The 14,038-nt window shown below is 49.2% G+C and overlaps 2 protein-coding genes across 4 annotated transcripts in view; one reads left to right on the top strand and one right to left on the bottom strand.

Moving 5' to 3' along the window:
* Positions 1–2,886, top strand: part of HHAT (hedgehog acyltransferase) — a 163,543-nt gene extending 160,657 nt beyond the window's left edge. For both annotated transcript variants that reach the window (XM_070395775.1, XM_070395773.1), the window contains exon 12: positions 1,726–2,886. In XM_070395775.1, the coding sequence (XP_070251876.1) occupies positions 1,726–1,817 (92 nt within the window). In that variant the 3' untranslated portion in view covers positions 1,818–2,886. The remainder of the gene's footprint in view (positions 1–1,725) is intronic.
* A 3,168-nt stretch (positions 2,887–6,054) lies between these two features.
* Positions 6,055–14,038, bottom strand: part of KCNH1 (potassium voltage-gated channel subfamily H member 1) — a 260,977-nt gene continuing 252,993 nt past the window's right edge. For both annotated transcript variants that reach the window (XM_070396298.1, XM_070396299.1), the window contains exon 11: positions 6,055–12,452. In XM_070396298.1, the coding sequence (XP_070252399.1) occupies positions 11,598–12,452 (855 nt within the window). In that variant the 3' untranslated portion in view covers positions 6,055–11,597. The remainder of the gene's footprint in view (positions 12,453–14,038) is intronic.

Below are 14,038 nucleotides of genomic sequence, written 5' to 3'. Positions count from 1 at the left end.
CCTCATGGCCCTGCATGATGATCATCTTTTCCTTTACTATCCGCAGCCCCTGCCTTTCCAGTCCCTTCAGACAGAAGGAATTGCTCAGGGAATTGCTTAGCCATCGTAACCCTGAGTAAAATGACACTGCTCACTTTCTATTAGCTGTAGGCATTTCCCTCTGTGTTCTACACATTTTTCATTAGCTGTCGTTATTATATACCTTACCAATGTCTTATTAACAACTAGAGGCCTGGTGCACAAAATCTGTACACTTGTGGGGGGGGGGGGGTGGCGTCCCTCAGCCTGGCCTGTGTCCTCTTGCAGTGCGGGAACAGGCCTAAGCCATTAGTCGGACATCCTTAGTGCTGCCGCGGAAGCAGGAGAGGCTCCCGCCACCACCGCTGCGCTTACCAGCTGTGAACCAGGCTCAGGGCTTCTGGCTGAGCGGTACTCCCCCTTTGGGAGCGCATTGACACCAGGGAATAGCTCCTGCATTGAGTCTCTGCCCCCTGGTGGTCAGTGCGCTATTCAGTCGATTTGCATATTAGCCTTTTATTATATAGGATTATATAGGATATCATGATACACTACCTATATCCTGTTACTCCATCTACTATACCATCTGAGTAGCAGGAAGAGAGCCTGCCTCCTCCCTACTCCTCCCCTGCCCCCTCTCTGCCTGCCCCTCCCTGTGTGGTAGCCACATCACAAGATCCCTGTTCCTTGGAGGGCCTGTGATGTTCACACTTCAGGTGGTCTCTCTGGTAGCTCATCCCTGGCCCTTTCCATCTAACAAATTCTTATCCTACATGGTGCAGTTTAACTGTGCTCTGCACACGTCATTATCTAGCACATACTACAGGGCTCATAAATCCAAGTGGTGTGTGCCTTTTCTAAGCTAGAGTGGGAGCACCTCTGACGGAGGACTAGATCTTTCTATTTTGGCATCTGGTATCCTCTATAGCACCTCTGGCTCTCCAAAGCCCCCATAAATGTTTTAATAAGTAAAACATGTAGAAGACATGAAGATCATTCAGCAACAAATACTCAGCAGACAGAGCTGTTAATTAAAAGAAGGAGAAAGAAAAGAGCCATCAGATATTCTAAGACAAGTACTTGTAGAATGAACCATTAAAAGGTGTGAGTTTTGAAAGCAAATGTTTAATTTAGACTCTCCTGTGTGCTTACCAATGACACTTAATTCAAAATAATGGTCAATTTGTATTTTGAGATTTACTATGGGTCTCATGGACTGTTGTCCTTTTAAAACATTTTAAAAAATTTTTATTGATCTCAGAGAGAAAGGGAGAAGGAGATAGGAACACCCCCTCCTGGTGATTGAGCCTGCAACCTGGAAATGTGCACTGACGGGGAATTGAACCTCGACCTCCTGGTTCATATGTTGATGCGCAGCCACTGAGCCACACCAGCAGGGCATGTTGTTCTTTTTTTTTATTATTAACTGCTTTAGTTTTCTAAATATGTATTCTTTAAAAGCTTGTCCTATTTCTAAACACGATTTGCATTTGTGCTAGCGCCCCCCTCATTTCATGCTGACCCCAGTGGGAATGTAAGGTTCAACTTGCTGGCATTCCAGTTAGAGCAGACTTTGCAGGAGGCATGTGTCTTAATGGGTAAATTGAGGCCTATACTGTTTCTTGGGTTGGAGGATAATTTGCATCTGTGGGAGGCCCCACCCCAGGCATTTCTAACTGCTGTTTCATCTCTCTCCTCCCGCTGCAGGCTGGCCATGGGTGACCCTCTCTGTCCTGGGATTCCTGTACTGCTACTCCCACGTGGGCATTGCCTGGGCCCAGACATACTCCATGAACTAATGCCGCCGGGCCCAGGCCAGCCCTTGCTGTCGGCTTCCAACGCAAATGGTGCTTCTCCCTGACCTCACGCCCCAAGATAACCTCCAGGGGACCAGAGCTTGATCTGCTCTTTGGTTGAAGTTACTTCCAAGACCAGAAGCTTGGGACTCGACAACCAGAGAGTCTTCTAACTCTGGGAACCTAGAGATCGTCTCCCCCACCATCATCTTCCCGTTGGGTGAGCTGGGTCCAGAGCAGTAGAGTGTCTCGCCCAGCTTCACATCGTGACACTGTGGGCCCAGACCCAAGGCCCGTTGGGTTCTTTCTCCTTTACCATGAATTAAACGCAATGGACATTTCTTGATTGAGACACAGCAATCCTGACTAGTGACAGGCCCGTCCTCCACTGGCCAGTATTTCTGAAACGTCTTGGTGACATTTACGAGAACCTGCCCCATGTCCTGCAGTGTGATCTCTGGAACCAGCGCTGGGGTTCGAGCTATACCTTTCCCCTCCTCTGCAGGGAGGCGACAGTGGCAGCTGTGTTTCTAATCCCCCAGAAAAGTAGACAGAATATGCTCTGTCACGTTCCAAGGAGTCGGTACCCAAGGAGACCTGCTATTTGAACTTCCTCAGGGCCATCTCCAGTTGGGTGGCTTGCTCCCCAGATTTGCAGAGAAGTACAAACAGGCAGTGCCTCCACCCGACAGCGAATCGTTCCACGTGGAGAAGCAGCATTTCAGAGCCAGGGAATAGCGTATCCGCAGGCCGGTGCTACCAGGCAAGTTACAAAGGGTAAGGATGGCTTCCCGTGTCTCTCCTCTCTCCACGCCAGTCCCAGCGTCATCTCCCCACTTAGCGATTTACGTTCGTGGTTTACTCTGTTTTGTTTCAAATAAAATGGAGCTTTTTCTATCACACAGATAAGTCACTTTTTTTTGTAGAATTATTTAAGAACAGGGGTGGGGGACATTCGGCCCACAGTCCATACAAGGCCCTCAACATCATTTGGTCTGGCCCTGCCAAGGCATTTAAGGGTGAGTTAATTAAATGTTTGACCAAATATAGCAGGCTAATTTTTAAGTTGATAATTTTGTATGGCCCTTGGTGGAAGAAAGGTTCCCCACCCCTGGTTTAGAATATTTTTTGAGGAAAATGTTTACAATCTAAACATACTTACATAATTCTTAATTCTTCACTTCTCTGGCAAGACGCTGACAGGCTGCTCATGGCCCCATGTGGTAGGTCATTCAGAATGCTTCTGTTTGGCTTTGGATGTTTTTGAGAGGGCGGCAGGGAGGGGGGGGCGGTGTTAGAGGAGGGATGTGAACAAGCTTTTAAAATTTGGATCCATAGTGTACCCAATTATGGGAGAACGTCAGACATCTCGGGCACATGAATTAAATCCTCACGAGGTCACTTGGTCCTGGTCTGTGTCACACTGTCCCTGTGTACTCGCTGTGCTTATCAACTCACCGAGCTTTAAACTCCTAGCGTGCAGGACCGGTCATCTCGCGCGTCCTTTCTTCCTAGCCACTCCGTTTGGAAGAGGGAGGGAGGGGCCAGATGTGGATGAGCTGAGGTGGGCAGCAGCAGAGGGCGAAGGCTAGGGGGCCAGGCAAGTCAGGGCAGCAGCAGCCTCAGCAGCTGGCTTGGTGCAGGAGGGGACAGGTAGGCGATCCCAAGGTGCTGGGTCCTTTTAAGGAGGGCCTGAGGCTGGGGAGTGAGCACTCAAAAGAATACAGTAAAACTTCATGGACTGATGCTGATTCGGGATTTGTGGTCAGTCAAAGGGAGTTGGGCTGAAGTTCACATGAAAGAAAAGGGCTTTTTCCAAAAGGGGAAAAGAGGAGTGTGATGATGATTGTAAGGAAGTGTGTGTACATGTATAAGTCATAGGAAAGATTTTGAACTCTTCAGAGAGACCATTTATATAAAAAAAAGTAGGCTTGTTCATTCTTTATGTTGGAATATATTTGAAAGTAATAATCCTGAATTTGTTTTAAGCTATTAGATGATTTAGAGTGGTTCTCAGGAGTTACTAAGTGATTACTGTGTTGAGCTGTATATTTGAGGACCGATTAGCCGATATGTCAATTATGCCGGACCAGTGTTTTCTTGCTTAAGCTTCTTGCTATTCCCCAGCTATCATATGACAATGATAACATACCTCTCTTGGTGCAAGTGAACTAAAATCTTGGCGTTTCTTTAAATGAAAGACTTGAGGTGCCTGGTCAGGCAGTAGTTTCAGCTGAGGAATATCTGGCCAGTCATGTTTTGTAGTCGTCAGCCCTGGCAACGTCAGGTGTAGGCTGGGAAACGGCTAGACAAGGCTCCAGGGTCACTCCCAGCCCCAGGACCCTTTGACCCCAACCTCGCAAAAGCCGAAGCGCTCCAAGCACGATTGCCAAGACCATCCCCAAGGAGGCAAGCAGGACATCTGAAGGACAGCCAGATCTTAAATCATTTTGACTAATTCTTGGGGCCACACAAGAGACTTAAAAGTATCGTATTATTTCTTCAGATTAATTTGTTTGAAGTGACAGCAGAAAAACCTTTATTCTATTCAAGACTGCAGACCTAGAAAAAAATCAATCATAATAATTTTATAATGATCTATATGTTGGGAGAATAGTAATTTAGTGGGAGGGGGTTCCCCTTAAAGAAATGGATACTGCTCACTTGCTTATTTAAAATAATGACTATAAGAAATTAACCATAATGTAATGAGCTTGTTTTCTGGCAAACGGATCCATTCAGTAGGGCTACTATTACAGGCAGCTTATCCTAATGGGGTGGCCTCTCTCAGCATGTCAAGAAACCTCTCTGAGGCCTTTCTTTCTTTTTTAAAAATATGTTTTTATTGATTTTTAGAGAGAGAGAGGGATAGAGAGATGGAAACATCGATGAGAAACATCATTGATTGGCTGTCTCCTGCACTCCCCCTACTGGGGATGAGCCGCCACCTGGGCATGTGCCCTGACCAGGAATCAAACCAGTGACCTCTTGGTTCATGGGTCGATGCTTAGCCACTGAGCCACACTGTCCAGGCTCTGAGGCCTTTCTTTTGACTAATTATAAAAATCATATTCATGGAGATTTTTTTTCTCCATTGAGGACATCTAAAGAATGTAATGTTTACTGCTTTATTAGGGGAGATCTTTGGCACGATTACCAATCATTTGAAAATTTAAGCAATATACCCTTAAATTATTATGCTTTTTTTTGCAATTTAAGTAACAGGGTGTGAGAAGAATGTCATTAAAAATGCTGGATTCATGCTGTGGCCTTATGACATCAGGCAGAGGCCTGAATATGGCTTGCAGATCACAGAGGGCTCACCCCTGAAGTTGTACTGTCTGTAAAAAGAAAAGTGCCCCTGTTGAATCGTGGTTCGTTGGTATTAAGAAAGAACTCAGGTTGGCAGTATTGTGGAGAACCTTGCCCTGGGCAGGAAGCCATGCCTATTAAAACCAGAGCAGGACAGAAACAGAGCTGGTGGAGGGCTAATTCAGGGCCACGCAGCCCTCTACCCTCGTAGCTTCTGAGGACATCAGTGAGTTAAAGCACAGGTCAAACTCGTTCTGTCAACCTGTCCACACCGAATCATTCTGAAAAGATTTAGGTGTGGTGTCTTTTTACACTATATTTTAAAAGGCAGGATAGCAGTCATATATCTTATACTACAAATTTCAATCCAGATTTTTCAAAATAAAAAAGTACATTTCTCAGTGGAGGTCAGTTCCAGATAAGTGTTAAGTCAGTGTGTTGTGCCATAATTTTCCACTGACGCAGGCTTTGAAGACGTCTCTGTAACAGGTAGAACAGACACAGCTCTACTTCAGGTCATATTGCAAAGCCCCTTCACAACTGTTCACTTTGACACACAATCTTGGTGCCTCTAGAATTTTTTTTTTTTTTAATCCTCACGCAAGGATATTTTTTCCCCCTTGATTTTTTAGAGAGAGTGGAAGGGAGAAGGAGAGACAAAGAGAAACATACATGTGAGAGAGACATCGATTGGTTGCCTCCCACACACACTGGGGATGAAGCCTTTAGTCAAAGGGCCAGTGCTCTAACCACTGAGAAACCCGGCTAGGACTCTAGAATTTTAAGTTCTCTAAAACCCACAATTGTAGGTGCCTCCACATTAGAGCTTCCCAAGCTCTCAAAAAGGAGTAGGAAGTACCATTCTTGTTCTGTCATCTTAGGTACGAACACCCAATTGAAATTATATAAGGAAAGGCAAGAGGAAGTGTCATGTATAAAATAGTTTATTACCATAATAAATAAAATTAAACATTTTTTTTTACAAATATCATTTGTGCTTGTTTAAAAATGTTGAGAAGGGAATATCATCAATGGAGGGACCCAAATGTTCCTCTTAACATTCCCAAGTTGCAGACATACAAGGGAGTTCCTGGCAGCATCTTCCACCTGCCACAAAAATAGTATCGGCTCATTTGCACTTGTGTTTCTTCATGCTCATTTGAACAAAGTGACAGATGCCAAGGAAAAAGAAAACCCAGTGCAGGATTTGGCAGGACTCAATGGAAAGAGTGTTAATCTAAGGAGAAGCCCCTGGATGACAAACTGCCCATGAGTAGATGTCCTTGTAGTGTTGGCAGGATGTCGGATGGGGACAGTCCCAACTGATGCAGAAATACAGCGTCTGAATATTAAGAGAATACATTCATCGGGGGCGTTTGAATCTTTCTCAACACAAAGGTAGTTCATATCCTGATACAAGATCCGTGAGCTTCTCATTGTACAACTAATGGATCCAGAAGTCACAGAGAAAGAGACAATGGCTCTAGGAAGGGTTTGATGGTGGGCCAGAGGGCCTCCACCGGTCCGGCACCTGCAGGTTATTCAAGTCCAGTTCTAGAGGTTCCAGAATGAGTCTGAGAAGCTCGCGTGAAGAAGTTTCACGTGAAACTAAGCTTCAGGCAAATTCACATTGAACTTCGGGGGGTGGAAATGAAGACTTCTCCACATGAACACCTTGGTTCTCCAGAAAATGGTGATTTCTCTGACGGCTGCCTTCGGTGCTGAGAGGACACGGAAATCTCCTCCAGTTGGAGGGCACAGGAGCTGGTGAAGGTAATTTTTACCGAAGCGAGCAAGAAGACAGTACAATGATTTACACAGAAGAGAGGCTGTCCGGGGCCCAGTGGGCCTGCAGTGGGCCTCCTGTTTAAGCAATGCTATGTGAGGGGGAAGATAGGGGGAGGAGTGTTGGCAGCTCCAGTAGAGTTGGAGTTCCATTCAAGGGTCTTAAGGCTAAACATCGTTATTGCACTTCGTCAAATGCACTTCAATTTGCATCTCCACCCAGGATTTCCCAGAAGGTGCACAAGGGGAGGCAAGGTTCTTCCGACACCTGGCATTCCTAAGGCATTCAGGTAGTCCCCACACAGACTTGGACAAAAGTCTGACACTTGGCTTTGTCGACCTGAATAGAGAGGCAAGCTCAACATTGCCAAAGAAGATGAGTTCTCAGGAATGGCCGAGGAACTGCCATTTAGGACTCGCCTGTAGTTTGCTGCAGTTTGCTTGTCCCGAATAGCAATTCCTCTGTTATTCCCAAATTCATCTTTTTAAAATTATTTTTTAGTTTTTGACAGTTTTGAGCTTGCCTGTTTATTTAGGTCACATTCCTTGGTGTCAGAAGTGGGACCCAAAAGAAACGACCTGCAAAGGACAGTGACCCTGGCAGCTCCTTCAGAATAGAGGGGGTACCCTAATGAACCCCTCTGTGCTCACAGCCTCTGTGAGTCTCCCTCACGTCCGGTTTGGGGAGTCTCCTCTGGGATTCTGAGCTCCCTCTCCCTCTTTATTCAGAACCTCTTTAACTGCTTCATTTCTTCGGTTTCAGCGGTCATTCTGCTCGTTTGTTTCCTTGTTAGAAGTGCACTAGAATTTTGGTATAATTACTTTGGAATTTTTGAGAGCAAAAATGAAAAATATCAATGGTCATGGGTCCAGCAAATAAATCTCACCAGAGTTCTCACCACCTCCTTGTGAGAGTTTTGGTCTCTGTGAGAGGATAAATCGGTCACAGACAGGCCAGACTGACATCAGGTTGCCTGCCAACAGCCAGGAAAATTTCTGTGAAATGAAGGGACACCTGGGCCTGAGTGGAACAACTAGAGCAAAAGTTGTTCTCTAGGAGAAAAAAAACAAAAAACAAAACGTATCCGTGAAAGGCACACTGTCCTAGTTGTCCTAGTAGTGAAACAAAACAACTCCCAACCTGAAAGCGCCCCCTTCAGACTAGTTAGGAATGTTTCTTTTGCTCTCAAGAATACCTCTGAGAAATGGGGGCCCAGGCATCTGAATGCCCTGAGGACGGCCCTCCTTCAGGGACCCCAGCTGGCTTTATGTTAAAAGTTAGTTTTGGTTCATGTGCATTTTTTTTACTAAATGGAGCAACCTTACTAAAGACTATTTAGCACGTCAGTGGTCATTATGCAGAACTCCCAATCCCCCCAAACTTTTCTCAGGACTAGATTAGAGAAGATCGCGGCAGCAGAACTAAAGGATCTGAATGGGAAAGCAACGTTAATTGGTACTTAGAGGCTTCTAAACAGATTCAGGCCTCTTTACAAATACCATTTCTCGGTTAACTGAAGCTACTAAATGACTAAAAGGAGATTTAAAAGCCTCTGAGGCCTCTTGCCTGGCAGCACCAACTGTGGCTTCCCCTAACCCTATGGCGCCACCTGCTCTGTATCTACCTTTGCCCTCTTCTAACCCCTTCCTTTAGCACAGTGGTTCTCAACCTTCTGGCCCTTTAAATACAGTTCCTCATGTTGTGACCCCCAACCATAAAATTATTTTTGTTGCTACTTCACAACTGTAATGTTGCTACTCTTATGAATCGTAATGTAAATACCTGATTGCAGGATAGTCTTAGGCGACCCCTGTGAAAGGGTCGTTCGACCCCCAAAGGGGTCGAGACCCACAGGTTGAGAACCGCTGCTTTAGCAGAAGGCTCCTCTCCTCTAGTGCTAAAACCTTACCCTCTAACCCTCTTAAAACTCTCCCTTTTCTCAGGCCTTCGGAGGGTCATGGCATGGCTTACAGGGGAAGGTTCAGTCATTGCTTACTGGGAACCCAGAGCAGCGTTCAGGCAAGCGCAGGTGGTTAGCACAAAGCAGCCTCCGACCCAGTGCATGTCATAAACATGAAAGAAGAGGTTTGGCTCATTTAAAAAATCTCCCCCCCTCCCCCCAAGAAAACAATTACAGCGAAAGTCCCTAAAACCCTTAAATGGAGAACAAAAGCATATACAGACACGTGTGCTCTCGCTGTCACGTGCAGTGGGCCCTGTGACCTCAAGATGAACAGGCCTGGGCTTCCAGTCAAGCCCAGTTTGAGTCCTAAGGGTCAATCCTAGGAGCGCATTCATGAAGCTTTATTTCCCCCCAAACAAGTCTGGGCTTCAGAGCCTCAGGCATCAGCATCTTAGCCCCTCAGACCCAGATGGGGAGTCATTTCTGAATGGACACCTGTGCCCCTCGGGCGGAGATGACAGGAGGCGGAAGGGCTGGGCGGGGGCCTGGAGAGTGGGCAGGTGCATCTGAAGCTGGCTGCTAGTGGTCAGGGCCCGTGCCTCCTTTAAATGCAGCAGCCCCGAACCTTTGGGATTCCAGCAGGTGAGGAGCATGTTTAAGGAAAGGCAAGCCAGAACGTTTCTGGAAAAGCTGATAGATGGGATTCTGGATATTTTATAGCCTCTGCCCCAAGAACTCATTGGCAGCTTCTCAACTTAAAGAAGCTGAGAGCCCGTGGTTTTACCCAGGATCACAAACCATCATGGCTCGGCCTCAGGAAATCTCACTTCGTCTTCTCTCTAGGCTTCCATCTGAGGTTCAATCTAATCATTTCTCAGCCTCGGGAAGCCTGGGGCCACCCCTGTAAGCTTCGCATGAGAGCGCGGGACCCCTGGGGAAGGTCCCTGGCCTTGACCTCCAGACTTGGCTGCCCAGGGCCATCTGTGCCTACCCTGGGAGCCAGGAGAGGACAGCCCCACTCTGCCCAGATGACTGAGGGCCAAGTCCTGGGTCGCGCCACGGCCACTGACCATCTCTGCTGGGGCAGGTCCTGACCTGTCGGGTCCTCTCAGTCCCAGGGAAATCAGCACTGGGGTCCAGGTTCTCTGCAGCAAGACACTGCGGGCACAGGCGCTAAGAGGGCTGCTGCAGCGTAGCAGGCACAGAGGCCAGGGCCCTGGCACTCCATGCTGTCACTCACAGGCCAGACTGCCTGCATGCCGGCCTCCCTCTCCCAGAGCTGAGTTCTTAGAACTGAACTTCCAACCTTGCTTGTCAGTTTTTAAGGGTCCTGGTTCCTCTCTGCAGGGCCGACACCTGGGCGAGCCCCACTTTGCTTGGGAGGGAACTCTTCTCTTGCCTTTCCCAGACACCGATGACAGCAGCCCACCACAGGAATGACCTGCCCCAGGTCGTAGGAAGCAGTGGAGAGTCCCCGAGGACTGTGGCATAGGGACTTGGATGGCCCACAGGCGGCCCCATGATCATCGTCCTGAGCTCAGACCTTCCCTACGGACCATGGCTCCATGGCCACCTCTCTCCACCACCTCACAGAGACTTCTGGAAAACCCACTGCAGACATAGGCACCCTTGGCGCCCAGGCAATCTTTTCCCAGCTCCGGAAGCGAGGACCATCATGGCCTTGCAATCTTTTCAGAGTTCTTTTTGAAGTCCTACTGACTCTAGTAGGAGGTAAAGAGAGTAGCTTAAAAATAAGGCCAAGCCTGGCTCCTGCGTGTCCTAGAACGACCCCATGCAGCCGACAAAATCCAGACTTCTGAAGGGCAATCCCAATGAGAATGATAATAGAAACAGAGCACTTGCTACAATCATTTTTCTGAGGTTATGTGTGTCTGCTTGGCTAATGAAGCAACTCTGGGCTCATCACCCTTCCTGCCGATGTCCCATACCCTGAGGAATGCCACAGGAGCACGTGGGGAGAGGCGGAGAAGGACAGGAAGCAAAGGGGCCTGGTGACGAGGCCAGTGGCATGAAGCAAGGCCAGAATTCATCTGGGGCCCCAGAGCCCTCCCCTCGGAACATCCTTAGGAGCCAGCTGCGGAGAATCCCTGGATCCCAAGGGCCCCTCTCCAGCTCTGACGCTTGGTCCACCTCTTTGGAGAAAGGAGCCGGGGGAGTCCCCGCTCTGTGTCTGTGGGATGCACCCACAGCACCTCAGCTGCTTTTTGGCCTTAACCATTACAGACAGGAAGTTGAAAGGCTCTCCCCTCCCTGTCCCTCCAACTCCCCTGGTCCCGAGCTCGTTACAAACGACAACTGTAGGAAAATAGACGGTGATGCCAGACACAGGCTGTACAAGGACAGGGAATGCTGGGAAGTCCTGTGCCCACCACAGTCTTTGGGGACTGGGAGAAGGAACAGACCCACATGAGGGGTTCTCGGTGCTCCCCCACCAATGTCCAAATGGCGGCTGCTCTTTTCTGGTAGTTTTCATCTTTTACTAATATCACGGCAGTAAAAAATTAAAAATGAAGGGAAACACCCTTTAGACCGCATGCCCCCTCTTCCGAAATTGTGCAAAGACAGTCCCGGTGCACACTCTCCTCCCCACGCCTTTGACGGCAGGAGAGCGTGTGCCCAAGCAACTGGTCCCACTTTGGTTTTCTGTCAGGAAGAGCCTGCTCTGAGAGTTGCTGCTCATGTAGGTGTGGGTGGTGGGGGTGTTGCCTAGGGCGGCGGGGGGGGGTCGGTTTTTGTCTCTGACTGTTCATGAACAGGCCTCTCAGCTGGCGCCGAAAATGTCTCTCCCCGATTCTGGGGAGTGGGGCCCGGATATTTCGAACAGCTCCTGGGGGGACTGGGAAGACCTTCTGGACGCTAATATCCTGAGGATCTCAGCCAGCTGTGTCTCGATGTGGGTCATCTTGGCGTGCAGGGCCTTGATGTCCTCCTTCAGCTCCAGCTTGGCCTCCAGGATGCTGGCCTGCAGCGTCTGCTCGGGGATGGGGTAGAAGGAGTGCTTGACCTCGGCCAAGATGGGGCTCCGGTCCTGGGGGCTCCTGGCCTCGCCCACGTTGTCCAGGCGCAGGTCGCTCTTGGTGATGCCGCTGTCACATGAGTCCGTCTTCTTCAGGGTGGCCTCCCCTGCCGCCTTGGTCCTCTCGGGGAGCGTCTCCATGGACTCGGCCTTGGATACCTTGTTCCAGTCCTCGCCCTTCCCGCAGGCATCTCGGAAGCGGGCCCAGCCCTTGCGCTTGGCACAGTCGCCGGCCTTGGCGCCCAGGCACTCGGACCCGGGCGCGTGCAGCTTGGCGAGGTCCGGCGCCCCCGCCCCCGGGGGGCAGGTCTGGAGGGACACGGGCGTGGCGGGGCTCTCGCGCACCGTGACCACGCTGGCCTTCACCAGGCTGTGGTTGGTCGAGGCGTGCTCCACCAGGACGCTGCCCTTCTCCACGTCCAGGTCATCCAGGTCCCGGCCCCCCCTCTCGGCCGCCAGCCTGGCCTCTTTCTGCTGCCGGAACCTCTGGAAGAGTCTCCGGACAGGATGGTCTGGGGGCAGGATCAGGGGGGCTTCATTCTTCCTTTTCATGCGCTCTTCCTCTTCCCGCTTCACGTCGCTGATCTTCCGGAACACGATCTGGGGGGAGACAGAATGACACGCGTGTTAATGGGCCATGTGGTCCCTCTGCGGGTCACAGCTCTGGCTTCCAGCCCGCCCCCACGGGCAAGGCTCCCAGTCCCTCACATCTCTGCCAAAGCCTTCTGGGCTTGGCTTGGTGACCGCCTTCACTTGCCTTTTCCTAAACTCTTCTTGGCTTCCCAACAGCAAGAAATGGACTCTTACTGTGTCCTCTTCAAGAGGGGTTCTGTTCTTTGTAAGCCGAAGTTCCCAAACAAGATACCGGCTGTTTACATCTTTATCCTATTACCTCAGGAAGTTCCCAGGGGCCTAGCACAGTACTTTGCATATCATCTCATATTTTTTACTTAATATGTATGTATATATATATATATATATATATATATATATATATATATATATAGTCTACCCTAAGAGAATAGGGATTGTCTCTTTTGTTCTCTATTTACAGAACTTGGAAAACGCCTGGTAACTAGGGGCCCTTTGTAAACATTTGTGGAATGAATAAATGAATGAATAATAGATAAATATGAGCTAATGAATCAATGGAAAGATGAAATCACAGAGCTCATTAATGTTGTAAAAGGAAGGAATTGGTTCAAACACAGTCTTCTTACCCACTCTCAACATTAAAGGGCAGGGGCAGTCTTGAGACGAAATGAGATGTTTTAAGGCTAAAGAAAAGGAAGCACTTCTTCAAATATTGAGGAGTTAACACGAAACTTATCCCAGGAGGTTGTACAGAGGAGCATCCCGCAGGTTAAAGGCTTAGTGTGCGTCCACGGTGGACACGTAGCTCCTCCTTGAGTTGGATGTGCTCCTCAGCCAAACGCCCCTCAGGTCGTTCACCTGTGGCCGTGTCGTCAGAGGGGGCAGCTCAGCACTCACCGGCTACAGTCTCCTCGGATCTATGCTGACTCTCTGAAGCTCTTGGCTTTTCCCAGAGTGCCATGCTGGTGCTGCCCTCGCTCATCCTGGGTGCCCGGGGCAGCCCCACCTGAACGTCACTGGCTCACCCGACGCGCAGGTGAGCCGGGAAAGAGCTGTCTGCAATTCCAGAAGTGCCTTTGAGCCCCCTTTGCAAGTCGGAGAATAAGACCGGCAGCCCTGTGGACACAGAGCTGATGTGGCCTGACGGCTTTGCTTATCTGGGGTCTAGGGCTCTGCTTGCTAACTTCCACCGCTGTTTTGGAGAAGTTGGTCATGGACTCTTTTCTCAGAGGCAGCCATGACCAGGCATTTGGCCACGTGCTTTAGACCCAAGTGGGCAGGAGTGACCGCGTGACTCACGACCACGAGTCTGTGCTGCCACAGCAGCTCCTCTGCTCTGAAATGCTCCCCAGCTCCCATAGCAGCAGCGTGCCCTAGGAATGATGGGCAAGACCCCACGCCCAGGATGCCCTCTGCTCTGAACAGGCTCTAGCTGGAGGCCTGGGAAAGTCTCTTGCTTTTCTAAATGTTCGGTGAAATTTTAACAGGTGCCGTGAAGGTGGAAAGTTTCAAAATGAAATGAATTTGAGCCACATGACAATGTTAAATTTGCTGCTTTACTGGAGGACTTCTCAGAGCCTTAACGTGCTAGT

This window comes from Myotis yumanensis, unplaced genomic scaffold (genome assembly GCF_028538775.1).
Source record: "Myotis yumanensis isolate MYYU_CA2020_CCGP unplaced genomic scaffold, mMyoYum1.0.hap1 SCAF_17, whole genome shotgun sequence".
Classification (NCBI taxonomy): Eukaryota; Metazoa; Chordata; class Mammalia; order Chiroptera; family Vespertilionidae; genus Myotis; species Myotis yumanensis.
Note: the sequence above shows the minus strand (reverse complement) of the source record. Positions and strands in the feature narration are given on the sequence as shown.